This window comes from Ranitomeya imitator, chromosome 7, assembly GCF_032444005.1.
Source record: "Ranitomeya imitator isolate aRanImi1 chromosome 7, aRanImi1.pri, whole genome shotgun sequence".
Taxonomy (NCBI): domain Eukaryota; kingdom Metazoa; phylum Chordata; class Amphibia; order Anura; family Dendrobatidae; genus Ranitomeya; species Ranitomeya imitator.
The window spans coordinates 134837176-134851808 of record NC_091288.1 but is presented as its reverse complement, the minus strand read 5'-3'; the positions used below and the strand labels follow the sequence as shown (position 1 = coordinate 134851808).

At 40.8% G+C, this 14633-nt stretch overlaps 1 protein-coding gene across 5 annotated transcripts in view; it reads right to left on the bottom strand.

Annotated features, from left to right (window-relative positions):
- Positions 1 to 14633, bottom strand: part of TNRC18 (trinucleotide repeat containing 18) — a 672655-nt gene that overhangs the window by 484638 nt on the left and 173384 nt on the right. For 4 of the 5 annotated variants that reach the window (XM_069733831.1, XM_069733830.1, XM_069733832.1 and 1 more), the window contains exons 9-12: positions 10735 to 11072; positions 5564 to 5849; positions 1963 to 2781; positions 1664 to 1842 (exon numbers count right to left, since the gene is read on the bottom strand). In XM_069733831.1, coding sequence (XP_069589932.1) covers positions 1664 to 1842; positions 1963 to 2781; positions 5564 to 5849; positions 10735 to 11072 — 1622 coding nt within the window. The remainder of the gene's footprint in view (positions 1 to 1663; positions 1843 to 1962; positions 2782 to 5563; positions 5850 to 10734; positions 11073 to 14633) is intronic. The other variant, XM_069733829.1, reaches the window with a different exon arrangement.

Below are 14633 nucleotides of genomic sequence, written 5' to 3'. Positions count from 1 at the left end.
GTGACATATTAAACTGTTGAAAGGCAGCAGCATTTTACTCACTCAGAGCTTTGTGGAAATGCTGGCTGGTGACATCATGTAGATGGGGGAGTGGGATGGTTAATCACGAGAGGTGGCATTGAGATCATCCCACCCATTGTGATGGCTGCGATTGGTGCTGTGTCACACAACACCGATCACAGCATATCACGTTTGTTTTTTAAAAAACTTCATTGACAGATTGCTGTGATGGGCTAGTCAGAGCTGACCAGCCAATAGCATAGATTGCCGATGTGGGGGAGCGGTACAGACCCTTGGGGCGACGTGAAGGGATGGTCTGCTGTCAGGGACAGCAGTCATCCTAACCCGGTAACCACGCGATGCAGTGCGATGACCAGAAAAAGCGGCGCCATACATATACGGTGCTTTGTGGGAACGCAGCTCCCACAGCACCGTACATGTACGGCGCATGTCAGGAAGGGGTTAACGGGAACCTGTCATGTGAAAAAACGCTATTAACCTGCAGATATGGGGTTAATCGGCAGGTTAATAGCATTCTGAACCTGCTCGGCGCCTCCACTTAAATTAGAAATCTGCCAGGAGGAATAGTTAATTTCCTCTTGGCAGCGTGGGTCTCAGTGATGATGGGGGCGCAGGTACAGGTGTCTCTGCATATAGAGAGTGGCGGTTATAACTGTACCCCTAGCTCTGACTAACAGATCGCTTAACATGAAGGCCGGCCGTCAGTCTGTGCTGGAGGCACGGTTACAGCCGCCACTCAATATACACAGAGCAGTGACTGAAAATGTGCCAGCACCAACCGCATGACTGACATTTCCTCCCGGCAGCGTGGTTCTAAGTGACAGCATCAGATAGGTTCAGAATGCTATTAACCTGTAGATTAGCCCCATATCTGCAGGTTAATAACGTTTTTTTTTTTTTTCACAAGACAGGTTCCCTTCAAAAATAATTATATAATCAATAATTATTAATATACAATAAAAAATTAGGACACAATCCATTTAAGGAAATCATTTAAAACCATGGTGAGCATTTTCAACCCACAGATGCTTTACAGAATTTTAAAACATAGGGGCACAAAAATGAAAAATATTTCTTTTCCCACTATAAGGATATGTACACATATTAGCTTTTCCAGGAAAACACGCTGTTAAAACCCCTATAAAATGAACATTGTGCATAATGATAAAAGAAGTGATATAGTTGGGGTTAACAGTTTCAGGGTTTGGAAACCCTGTCCATTCTTTCTTTGTTTGGAAGCCGCCCATTCACTGTACTTTAAAAAAAAAAAAAATGTTATCGTATTATTGTGCTGTGATAATCTTATAAATGTGCCCCTGCTGTGTACTGTGTAACGGCTGTGTCTGACCGTACAGAGATGCTCCAGTTCATGGTCCGCACATATCGCAGCTCCCAGCTGAGGGAGCACAAGTCACTTATAAGCATGCATACAGACAACACAGCAGGGGATCATAGTTGCTTCTTGAAGGTAACATTTCTCTGCTTGAGATGATTATTACTTAAATATATGATAATATATGATAATAACTGATCAGAGAATATGCTAGTTATCATACTCACATACCGCTACATAGTTTGAAAAAAAACTTTAATGAAGACAATTATACATAGACTTTGAACTAAAAAGGTCTTGTCCACTCACCGGTGTATTTTTTCCTGGTTTCCAGCTATATTTTTTATTTAGTGTTAATTCTCGAGGCAATTGGATTGATTTGGCTTTCAGGTAATCCAAAGTTGGTGAAGAAAGCACTTCCATTAACATTTGAGAGCTAACAGCCAACAGGCTTTCAAGAGAAGGTTTAATGTGGCAGTTTTGCAAATCTGGTAAGTAAAAAAAAAAAAAAAAACAACATTAACATGTGCAATGAAGTATTATCTTTAGTGACTGGCTACTACTGCCCGTATACATTGGAACAGTTTCAAACACAAAAAGGAACTTACTGTCCATTTGCTTTCTTCTCTCAAGCTCGATCTCAGCTATTTCACTTAGTAAGACAATGCCTTTGAGAAGTGAGCTGTCTGCTGATGGATCAGTAGTCAGAACTGCTGTGCTTCTGAGTGGCAGGCAGCAGGCCTGAGGCATTTCAGATGCCGCAACCAACGTATTCATACCAGCCAGTGGGTCATTCATACATTTCACATCAGAAAGGTGAGCACACGTGTCCTCTTTACAGTTCAAAGGTCCAGATGTCACACTATCTGTCCAAGAGCTTTCCTTTCTCATGTTCAAATCCATAATTTCATTGGTTTTGGTGGATGGTTTAACATGATGAAGAATGCTTTCAAAATCCATTTCACTACTTGGAGACTCAAAAGTGTCAGTAAAGTCCGTTTGAGTTGAACATGTACCTTTTCCAATGCAAAGCTCAATTTCAGAAAAGCAAGGGGAAAGCCTTTCACCTTTTCTGAGCTCTTCATCCTCATCTACTTTTGCAGAATCTGTTTCTTGACATAGAAAATGTTGGCATTCTGCAGACACTTTACAAACATCTGGTTCAATGAAGATTTTACAACTTGATATGGTAGGTAAACCTTCTGCTTTAATGGCGTCGGTGGTTAATTCAGCTGCCTCTGCTTCCTCAGACACATGTGCAGGTTTGAGATCCAAGGGAGTTTCAATATCACATGTTTTTAATTCAGATAGTTTGATAACTGAAGCAAAATTTTCAGCGTTTTCAACATTTGTTGGTTGATTTATATAGGAAAGCTGGTGCTGCATGGAGGGTGAAAGACGCTGCACTGAGTATCCATGCATGTCATCTGAAAACAGAAATAATTTATGATCAACATGGACTTGAATTCTCATTTAGTCATGACAAAACCATGTATATTATGTATATATTGTATTGATATGATGTGTTCTCAAGGTGGGATTTAGGATATCTTATGACAAGTAAATGGATGGAAATTCGTATCTTCCAAGGAAGTTTAGTCTACTACTCAGAAAATAAAGGGAACTGCATTAACATCAACAATAACAGAAAATGCCCAAATGCCCTAGGTATTTTTGGATCACACACAGTGTTGACATGTGCAATCCAATAAATATAAGTATGTAGTGAGACATGGTAATTGTACACGTCCTTAAAGTACCAATACAGTAATTTTTTTAACCTTTTGTAAGGTAATGCATGTAGCTCACTGATAGCATTCTTCACCTGTTGACAGCCTCATATAATAATAATCTTTATATAGCGCCAACATATTCCGCAGCGCTTTACAGTTTAACAGTTTCAAACATAAGTAACAACGTTAACAATACAATAATTAAAGCAAAATAAGACGACCCTGCTCGTGAGAGCTTACAATCTACAATGAGGTGGGGGAGATACAAAGTACAGGTGTGTATTTACAATGTTGCATTTACAATGATGGTCCAGCTATCTTCAGGGGGGTGGGGGATAGATGAAGACAGTGAATGGGCTACACAAACATAAAATGACTTTGATTAGTGAATGTGATAGGCCGCTCTGAACAAATGTGTTTTGAGGGAGCGCCTAAAACTATGCAAATTGTGGATAGTCCTAATATCTTGGGGTAGAGCATTCCAGAGGATTGGCGCAGCGCGGGAGAAGTATTGGAGTCGGGAGTGGAAGGTACGAATTAGTGCAGAGGTTAGTTGAAAGTCGTTTGCAGAGCGCAGCAGTCGGTTAGGCTGATAGACAGAAATAAGGGAGGAGATGTAAGGGGGTGCAGCACTGTGGAGAGCTTTGTGGGTGAGAGCAAGTACTTTGAATTGGATTCTATAATGAAGGGGCAGCCAGTGTAATGACTGGCGAAGAGCGGACACGTCTGAATATCGATTAGCTAGATGGACAACCCTGGCTGCTGCATTAAGGATAGACTGGAAAGGGGAAAGTCAAATAAGGGGGAGGCCAATTAATGGAGCATTACAGTAATCCAGGTGGGAGTGGATCAAGGCGACAGTGGGGGTTTTTGTTGTTTCCATGGTGAGAAAAGGATGGATTCTAGAGATGTTCTTTACGTGTAAGAGGCACGAGCGGGCAAGAGATTATATATGGGATGTGAAGGAGAGATCGGAGTCAAATATAACACCCAGACAGCACGCCTGCTGCCGGGTTATTATGCTGGTGCCACCCACGAAGAAGGAAATGTCAGATTTAGGGAGGCTATTAGATGGTGGGAACAGAAGTTGTTCCATTTTGGAGAGGTTGAGTTTCAGATAGAAAGTGGACATGATGTTGGAGACAGTCAATGGCGTTCTGTAGTACAGCGGGGGTAAGGTCAGGGGATGACGTGTATAGTTGTTTGTCATCGGCATAAAGATGGTACTGAAAGCCAAATCTGCTGATGGTCTGTCCAATTGGGGCCGTGTAAAGGGAAAAGGGGGCCAAGGACTGAGCCCTGATATACCCCGATAGTGAGAGGAAGAGGAGATGAAGTGGAGCCAGAGAACAGAACACTGAAGGAGCGGTCAGAAAAATAGGAAGAGAACCAGGAGAGAGCAATGTCCTTAATGCCCTGTGACTGGAGCCTAGAGAGAAGGAGAGGGTGGTCAACAGTGTCGAAATCTGCAGAAAGGTTGAGAAGAATGAGCAGAGTGGTCACCGTTACATTTTGCTGTCAGGTCGTTTGTCACCTTGATGAGTGAAGGTTCTGTCGAATGTAGGGGGCGGAAACCAGACTGTGAAGGGTCTAGGAGGGAGTGAGTTAAGAGGTAACGGGTAAGGCGGGTGTCGAGCAAGTGCTCCAAGAGTTTAGAGATGAAGGGGAGATTATAGAACGGTCTGTAGTTATTTGTGCAGGATGGGTCGAGGGTGGGTTTCTTTAGTAATGGAGTAATGATAGTGTTTGAAGGAGGAGGGTAAAATGCCAGAGGAGAGGGTGAGATTAAAGATTTTAGTTAGGTGAGTTGTGACGACTGGAGAGAGAGACTGGAGGAGATGAGAGGGAATGGGGTCAGTAGTGCATGTGGTCGGACGACAAGAAGAGAGGAGCCTGGAGACGACTTCTTCTGTGATGGGATCGAATGTGGAGAGTGAGCCAGGGGAAATGCAGGGAGGAATGGGAGTCACTGCACTTGGTGGCTGAGAGCGGATTTCCTGACGGATATTATCTATTTTCTCTCACATGAATACACTTGTCACTGGTCAAATCACGTACTGGTTGGTGTATGAAGCAAAGGTCACGTTTTTAATTATTCTCAATGCAAGTCTATGGGAACTCATAAGGAGGAAGTGTAGCCTCATTATTGAGGAAAAAAAAGACTCAGTGATCCTGGAGGTTACAAAGTGTTACATAGTGCCAAAGCAACCAAAGCGGGGCTGAAAACAGAAGACGACTCTGACCAGTGAGTATGTAACTACATGCATTACACGTACATACACGTTTACTAACAAAAGGATTGAAACAAATGCTGGAGTGATACTTCAATATTTTCTCTAAGGCAAAAACATTTGTTGATAACTGCTTGGTCACATGGACCAAAAATTGTTTCCAAGCTGAGAACTGTCCTCAGTCAACCAGATCTTTGTTAAAAGTTTAACTTATTCGCAAAAAAGTAGGACAGATAAAAACAAACCTTGGAGTGGAGAAGAGCTACCTTGTTCCATAGATGGATCTGACCCATCATTAGCTTCTATTTTGGTTAGCAACATTGAAGCAGGTGAAGAACTGCTGATAGATGGCTGCTCAGAGTATTTATAAGAATCTTCTTCCAATTTGTTTGCAGCAGAGAATGATTCAAGGAGAGGTGATGAAGCAAACACTTTGCTACAGGAATTAGATGGAGAACTGCAAACAGAGCTTTTCTTATCAGTTTGTAAAGACAAATCCCCAACTTTTTCTTGTCCCAGTTTCATCCGCTCCTAAAGATTAAAAACAGACAACCCTTTTGCTCAGAGAAAGAATTATACTAATGGTCAAAATACAAAAGTACTACAAGAAAAGACAGGATTTGTCCAGCATTATAGGGGTTCTCCGGTCCAAACAGACAGAGTTGACTGCAAACTTATGAATCCCCAGAGAGTCTCCCTCACATAAAATATAACATTAAATTCAAAATACTAAAAAGAATGACTCTGGACAAAAAGGTGACACAAAAATACAATACCACATACATAAAGTGCTTTAAAGCACCTTCATATACATGCCATTAGTATGAGATATACTGTACAATCCTGTTGACAGGTTCCACAAGTAAAGATCATTGTTGCTTAGTCATGCTTTCACTGATGGTAGGTTTTGCTACAAATAGGACAGAACTTTCCCTTCTACTCAGCAACAATATCCCACCATGTGGCTTTCAACTTTTTTCACGTGCTAGTCTAACCATTTTCACGATGACAGACAGCCAGGAACAAAAACTAAATGTCTGCAGGTCTAAAGAAAAAAAATATATAAAATAGATATCCCAAGGGTGCTTTCACACAGCATTTTTGCCCACGGTTGCTTGTCTTGTTAGGGCTTGAGTTAAACCTCCCCACACAAAACAGGATTCAGGAGTATGCACAGACTGGGTCATAGGCTATAATGATGCCAACAGAGTCAACTTGCGCTCTGACACGCATCATTCTAGGGCGCATACGCTTACTGAAGGCAGAAACCCAGATGTAGTAAATCAAGAGAAGAAGCAGAAATGCCCAACTTTGAAAGTTAATATCAGTTGGTTCTTCTCTTAAATATCATAGACTGTAAATATCAGGAAAACAACAAACAATGAGTTGAAGTTGAAAAACTATCATCCCCTATGCCCCCAAGTACACTGCCGTGAATTTTCCCCATATGCCCCATATTAGACCTCCAATATCTGAGTTATTACCTTTGACTCAATCCCTATTGATATTCAAGGACAAGTCCAATGTGAGACTGAATCCTCTCACACAGACCAGGCCTCAAGAGGCTTCTTTTTGACAGCCCACCTATTCCACCTACTATGGGAAAAAGATTCCTTTTTAGGTTGGCAATCAAACTGTCGGACTGTAACAGGTGATTGAAGTATGTACCGATGAATACAATGAAGGCCAGAGGGGAGAAGACAGATCAAGCATTTCTGCTGAGTAGCACCAAAAAAAACAAAAAAATAACAATATTAATTCTTTGGATTCTTAGAAACTTCCCTTTGTTTGCTGCCCTGCAGGGGGCCTGCCCAGGTGTGTGTCTGTCACGGCAATAACATATGCCACTAGAGGTCTTCCTTTGAACAATATTCGCTCAAGATGTGCTTTCTCCTCTCCCTGCTTCCTTTTCTTAATCTCTCCAACTTCTCATCTCACTTCTCAACTATATAATATCCTCACTGATAACTTATTAGATGGCGACCCTGGAAATCATGATATTTGGCAAAACGAACTACAGATTACTCTGTCAGAGTTGGATAGCCTCAAGATATTTACGATGACTCATAAGATGTCAATATATTGTTATGCTCATATCTGGTGATCTTGCCTCTTCTTGCAGCCAAATACCAATCATACAAATATATTCACACAAGCAGAGGTAAACAACGGGGAGTGGAGGATGGGGTAAAACCAAAGTAGGAGAAGAAAGGGATTAGCAAACAGCAAAACCTTGCAACAGTCTCAGATAAATTGACCAAATGCCTTCTCAAAGAAAAACAAACCAATATCTCCTAAATAGGCATCATGAAGCTATCTCTGGCAATGAGTGCTTGCCAGGGAGCAGATTATAAAGGAGATGGGAGAGGCTAACTGAACAGCTGAGAGCCTTAATCCGGGAAACTTCCAAGACCCCTCAACTGAGCATATTAACACCTGCACTGCTGAAAGAAATGATCAAGCAAATTTGGTAGCTATGGTGACCCAGATGTCGTCATGATGACATCGGGTCACTAGGGCAACAATCGGGACACCGCGATGGGGTTGCGGTGTCTCTGATCCACAGGCAGATGGGCTTTCTTCCCCCTGTCTGTTCCCAAAATGCCGCAATAGAGTTTGACTGCAGCATTTAGGGGGTTAAAGTGCTGGAGCAGTGCAAGGCCGCTCCTGGCACTGAGTGCCGGATGTCAGCTGTTAAAATCGCATCAGGCACACAAAATCGCTTGAACGTATCCATATCCCCCAGGTCGGTAAGCACCAGATCAACTGGACATTTGGATAGGTCTTCGGCCAGAAAGGGGTTAAAACACCCGTCTAAATTATGACTTCGCTATAGCACATTATGTTCGGCAAAATGGTAATTCCGATTTTATTACAATTTCTTTGTAAAGGCTCACCTTATGCATATTAGCTTTTCTTATGACTATCTTCTATACCATACTGACCAACGATCATGTTATTAAACCACGTTGAATCAAAGAGTGCCCCCAAGAGGAAGCTGTCGCGAAACGCGTGGCGGGGTTTGGCCTAGGTGTAGCGTGCCATTTGGCCACACATGAAGAAAATCATTTATCCAGGTAATATGTACGGTATTTATAAGTTTCCGCTATTCAATTTGTGTGCGGTGCAATAGGTATTTTCAGGAACGCAGCTGTCACTGGGTGACTCATTGTATGATTTAAACACAGCTATCAATGCTGCTACGATAGCGTTATCTACCATGCTACAAGCTTGTTTAGTAACACTGCTTATCTAGCAATATTTATTGTCAGGAACGCGGCTGTCACAGGGTGACTCATTGTATGATTTAGACACAGTTACTAATGCTGCTACTATAGTGTTACTTACCATGTTACAAGCTTGTTTAGTAACACTGCTTATCTAGCTATATTCATTGTCAGGAACGCGGCTGTCACAGGGTGACTCATTGTATGATTTAGATACAGCCATTAATGCTGCTACTATAGCGTTACTTACCATGTTACAAGCTTGTTTAGTAACACTGTTCATCTAGCTATATTCATTGTCAGGAACGCGGCTGTCACAGGGTGACTCATTGTATGATTTAGACACAGTTACTAATGCTGCTACTATAGTGTTACTTACCATGTTACAAGCTTGTTTAGTAACACTGCTTATCTAGCTATATTCATTGTCAGGAACGCGGCTGTCACAGGGTGACTCATTGTATGATTTAGATACAGCCATTAATGCTGCTACTATAGCGTTACTTACCATGTTACAAGCTTGTTTAGTAACACTGTTCATCTAGCTATATTCATTGTCAGGAACGCGGCTGTCACAGGGTGACTCATTGTATGATTTAGACACAGTTACTAATGCTGCTACTATAGTGTTACTTACCATGTTACAAGCTTGTTTAGTAACACTGCTTATCTAGCTATATTCATTGTCAGGAACGCGGCTGTCACAGGGTGACTCATTGTATGATTTAGATACAGCCATTAATGCTGCTACTATAGCGTTACTTACCATGTTACGAGCTTGTTTAGTAACACTGTTCATCTAGCTATATTCATTGTCAGGAACGCGGCTGTCACAGGGTGACTCATTGTATGATTTAGACACAGTTACTAATGCTGCTACTATAGCGTTACTTACCATGTTACAAGCTTGTTTAGTAACACTGTTCATCTAGCTATATTCATTGTCAGGAACGCGGCTGTCACAGGGTGACTCATTGTATGATTTAGATACAGCCATTAATGCTGCTACTATAGCGCTACTTCCCATTTTACAAGCTTGTTTAGTAACACTGCTTATTTAGAGATATTTATGACACTGCTCTGATCTTATAGTTGGGCACTGTGATTTATTACCAGCCCGCCAACCTGCATATTTTAATGCCGGCTTTCGCTTGATTGTGATCTTAAGGTATTTTTACAAGCAGTATATATTAACAAGTACTTCAGTAGTTTAAAAACCTGTTATATCGGATAATCTGAATTGTCAGTAGGGTTGCAGTCACATTGTGATTTATTGTGTCATTTAACACTTTTATCTAATACGGCTATTATAGCGTGAAACATTGCTAATCCAGCGTGATTTATGGTATTTCCTTGACCTGTTGGTTGGGCTTGTTTGAAAAAGTTGGTTTATCATATAGCCATTTAAACCTGCATATTTTGATGCTGGTTTTTTGCTCGTACATGGTCTTTAGATATTATTATTAATAAATCTAGCTGCTATTTTCATGCTCTATGTACTAAGTTTTACACTAGCACTTTAACAATTATAATCTTTTTTTAATTTATTTACAAAGAATTGGAAACTGCTACAACTGAATTTTCTCCCTGGATTTATGTATTTCTTACGCTTACCTATTAATACAGTATTTTAGCGGTTTTGAGGCACTATTTTAATTGTATGTTTTGTCTGTTGGCATATATGTTAATAAAATTGTAACTTTAAAAAAAAACAAACTATAACACTCTTTGATTCAATGCGGTTTAATAACATGATCGTTAGTCAGTATGTGTATGTATACATTTTGAGTGTTTCCCATCCCTAGAGTGGGGAAATGGGGCTGAGTTATATGTTTACATATCTTCTATACCATGTAAAATGAAATATTTCCTTAAGTTATTACCTTTTATTGTATTTTACTGTTGGAAACTTAATAAAAACAGTTTATGGGAATAGACAGGAGAGGAGAAGGAATATGTATTTACAGAAATGTTAATAATCAGTAGCAAGCTTGAAGTCTTTCGGTTATAAGTATGGCCAGTATCAGCAGAAACATTCTACAGAATGACCTGCCTCAACATACTCAATATGTAGTAACTAACTGCCTTTTGTTATAGATATTTTTGTGTGAAAAAGGATAGAAGAAACTATTATTTAATAACGTTACTAAAAAAATATTACCTAAAAATAAAAAAGCCTAAAGCCTTACCGCAAGTTGTTCATTTCTGTGACATTCGTGTGATTCATGATGAGTTTTCCTTTTAGCTTCCAATTGTGCATTTCTCTGTAGTTCCGATATGTCAACATTTCTCTGTAGATCCAGCACATCTGGTTGTTCATTTCTCTGAGGCTCAACACTGTCCAGTTGTGCACTTTTATGTAATTCTACAGAATGTGCAGCTTGCTGCTGTAGCAGCATATACAGTTCATGTTGTCGCATAAGATGCTGATGGGAGAACAGCTGGAGCTGGTGTGCATGCTGGATTGAAGTATGTGCCGATGAATACAATGAAGGCCAGAGGGGAGAAGTCGGATCAAGCATTTCTGCTGAGTAGCACCAAAAAAAACAACAAAAATAACACAATATTAATACATATGTCAAACATATGTAATGTATATTTTTAGAAAATGGGAATGAGCCCTATTAATCATGTATGGTAGTTTTCAGATGTTTGCACATGTGAACATCAGCATTGAGCCTGTAACTTGACAGGTCACTTTTGTGTCCCGCTTTCCTAGTCGAGATCTCATGTAGGTGCAGTCATTCCCAAGGGTGCCGCATGTGCAGTAATGATCTGGTGATGTTGCGAGAGCTGAGTATTAGTGATGAACGAGTATACTCGTTACTCAAGATTTCCAGAGCACGCTCGGGTGTGCTCCGAGTATTTTTTATTGCTTGGAGATTTAGTTTTCATGGCCTCAGCTGCATGATTTACATCTGTTAGCCAGCTTGATTACATGTGGGGATTCCCTAACAACCAGGCAACTCCCACTTATGCTGGCTAGTAGCTGTAAATCATTCAGCTGCGGCGATGAAAACAATCTCCGAGAACTAAAAAATACTTGGAGGACACCGGAGCGTGCTCGGGAAATATCGAGTAACGAGTATACTCGCTCATCACTACTGAGTATCCATCTGCGCATGTGCCAACCCCCGGGAATGACAGAGTGTGTGAAATGTTGCCAGGGAGCAGGTCTCAGAAAGGTCACCTGTCAATCACAGGTAGGAGTCAGGTGCCTGAAGGAGAAAGACCAAAAGAGCTTTAAGGGCAGGCCAAAAACCTGCATTTGTGCACTCATCTGCATAAGAAATCACAAATGGATTACAAGATAACACAGATACAGACTCATAATATAACAAGGTATGGACGTCATCATTGCAGGTAGTCATGTTATTTTGGGGCCTGAAAACCTGCTTATCGGTTTCCTTTAACGCACAATCACTGCAACATCTGCATAGGTTTTGGTACCTTTAAATTCTCCTACATGAAGACACAGTCATCATAGGAACGGTTTGTAATGCAAAATAGAATCCTACCAGACATCTTGTCATCTGGTCTTCATCATTTCCCAGGTATTTGCATGTTTGTGGATTTATGTGGAAGAAATGAGGACTTGTTACCAAGTCAAAAGTAACCCGTACTTCTTATTTTATTCCCACTACGCTCCCCCTGTATTTTTTTTCTTTTTTTACAAATCCGACATACAGTTTCAGAGATATACAGTGGGGAAAGAAGTACCGTATTTGATACACTGCCGATTTTGCAAGTTTCCCCTACTGAAAAGAATGGAGAGATCAGTATTATTTATCGTAGGTACAATTCAACTGTCAGAGACAGAATCTTTAAAAAAAATTTGCAGAAAAATCACATTGTATGATTTTTACAAATTTAATGCAATAAAAAGCAAATTAAGTTTTTAATACAAACAGAACTTAACATTTGGTACAGAAACCTTTGTATGCAATTAAAAAGGTCACATGTTTCCTGTAGTTCTTGACCAAGTTTGCACACACTGCAGCAGGGATTTTGTCCCACTCCTCCATACAGATCTTCTCCAGATCGTTCAGGTTTCAGGGCTGTCGCTAGGCAAAGATTTTCTATTGGGTTTATTTGTAGAGACTAGCTTGGCCACTCCAAGACCTTGAAATGCTGTTTACGGAGCCACGACTTAGTTGAACTGCCTGTGTGTTTTGGTTTGTCATCTTGAAAGACCCAGCCACGATCCATCTTCAATGCTCTGAGGAAAGGAAGATGTTGGCCAAAATCTCACGATAAGTAACCCACATCCATCCTCCCTTCAATACGGTGCAGTCGTCCTGTGCCCTTTGCAGAAAAGCAGCCCCAAAGTACGATATTTCCCCCACCATGCTTCATTGTTGGGACGGTGTTGTTGGGGTTTTACTCAACCTTCTTCCTCTGAACAAGGCGAGTGGAGTTGATGCCAAAAAGTTCTAGTTTTGGTCTTATCAGATGACATAACCCACTGGCTCATTCCAGATCAGATGGTCATTGGCAAACTGCTAACAGGCCTGGACATGTGCAGGCATGAGCAGGGAGATTGTGCGTGCCCTGCAGGATTTTAATCCATGACGGCGTAATGTGTTATCTTGCATGGAGCCCCAGAGCTAGAAAGATTGACAGTCATCCTTTGTTTCTTCCATTTTCTAATAATAGCGCCAACCGTTGTTGCCTTTTTAAACAAGCTCCTTCCATATTGTCCTGTATCCCATACCAGCCTTGTGCAGTAATTCAAATGGAGCGATTTCGGCACCAGTCATTCCTGATGATAGCATAAATACAGAAACTATTGGTGGTGCTCGCATTAGAAATAATATAATTTAAGAAAAAAATGAAAAGCGGCACTCACTAGGTTCTGTAGCAAAATCCCTTATACCATCAATGTAGCAAACAAAACGGTAGGCAGGGACTTAGCATGAGACTGAAGGATGCTGTCAAGGCACTTCTACGAGTCTAAACCGAAACATGAAATCCCGTCGTCCAGTTTCCCGCTCATTCTCTGCCTACCATTTTGTTTGCTACATTGATGGAATAAAAGATTTTACTGCAGAACCTGGTGAGTGCTGCTTTCCAGCCTTGTGCAAGTCTACAATTTTGTCCCTGGTGTCCTAGACAGCTCTTTGGTTTTGGCCATGTTGGAAAGGTTGGAGTGTGATTGATTGTGTGTGTGGACAGGTGTCTTTTATACAGGTAACGAGATCAAACAGGTACAATTCATATAGGTAAAGAATGCAGAGTAGGAGGGCTTCTTAAAGAAAAATTAACAGGTCTGAATTTTTGCTGGTTGGTATGTGATCAAATGCTTACGGTATTTCATAAAATAAAATGCAATTTAATCATTTAGAAATTATACAATGTGATTTTCTGTTTTTTTATTTTTAGATTCTGTCTCTCACAGTTGCAGTGCAACTATGCTAAAAATTCCAGACCTCTCCATTCTTTGTAGGTGGGAAAACTTGCAAAATCGTCAGCATCAACTACTGATTTTGCCTACTGCCCGCCTCCTTAATTAGTGCCGATTTCTATAGTCTTTGCAAGGGAGAATCAATTAACAGCAAAACATGGTTAAAACAATATTTACCAGCAGATTATCATTGTATCTACAGATCAATAGCATTTTTGAAGGTGACCTTTCCCTTTAAAAGGAACCTGTCAGCAGGAGTGTGCACAGTAACCTACAGTGTCAGGTCGGCGCCATTATACGGATTAAAATGATACCTTGGTTGATTAAATCCATCTTGTGGTTCTTTTTTACATTTTTATTTTCAGTTTTGTGTTAATGATATGCTCGTGCCCCGGGGTGGGATTGTGGAGTGCAGCATAATCGCATGTTTACTGTCCTCATAACTGTGCATGATGTTATTCAGATAATGCAAAAAAAACTATTTTAAAATTGCGCCCGTGCAGTATCAGCTATCGGTGTATATAGTTCCGATAGCTGCTATTGCGCAGGCGCCCCATCTTAGAGGAGGATTTTTTCTTCTCTAGCAAGATGGCGCCTACGCAGTAGCAGCTATCGGATCATCTCTATATAAAGCGATAGCTGCTACTGCGCAGGTGCGGACGGCGGCATTTTCAAATTATTTTT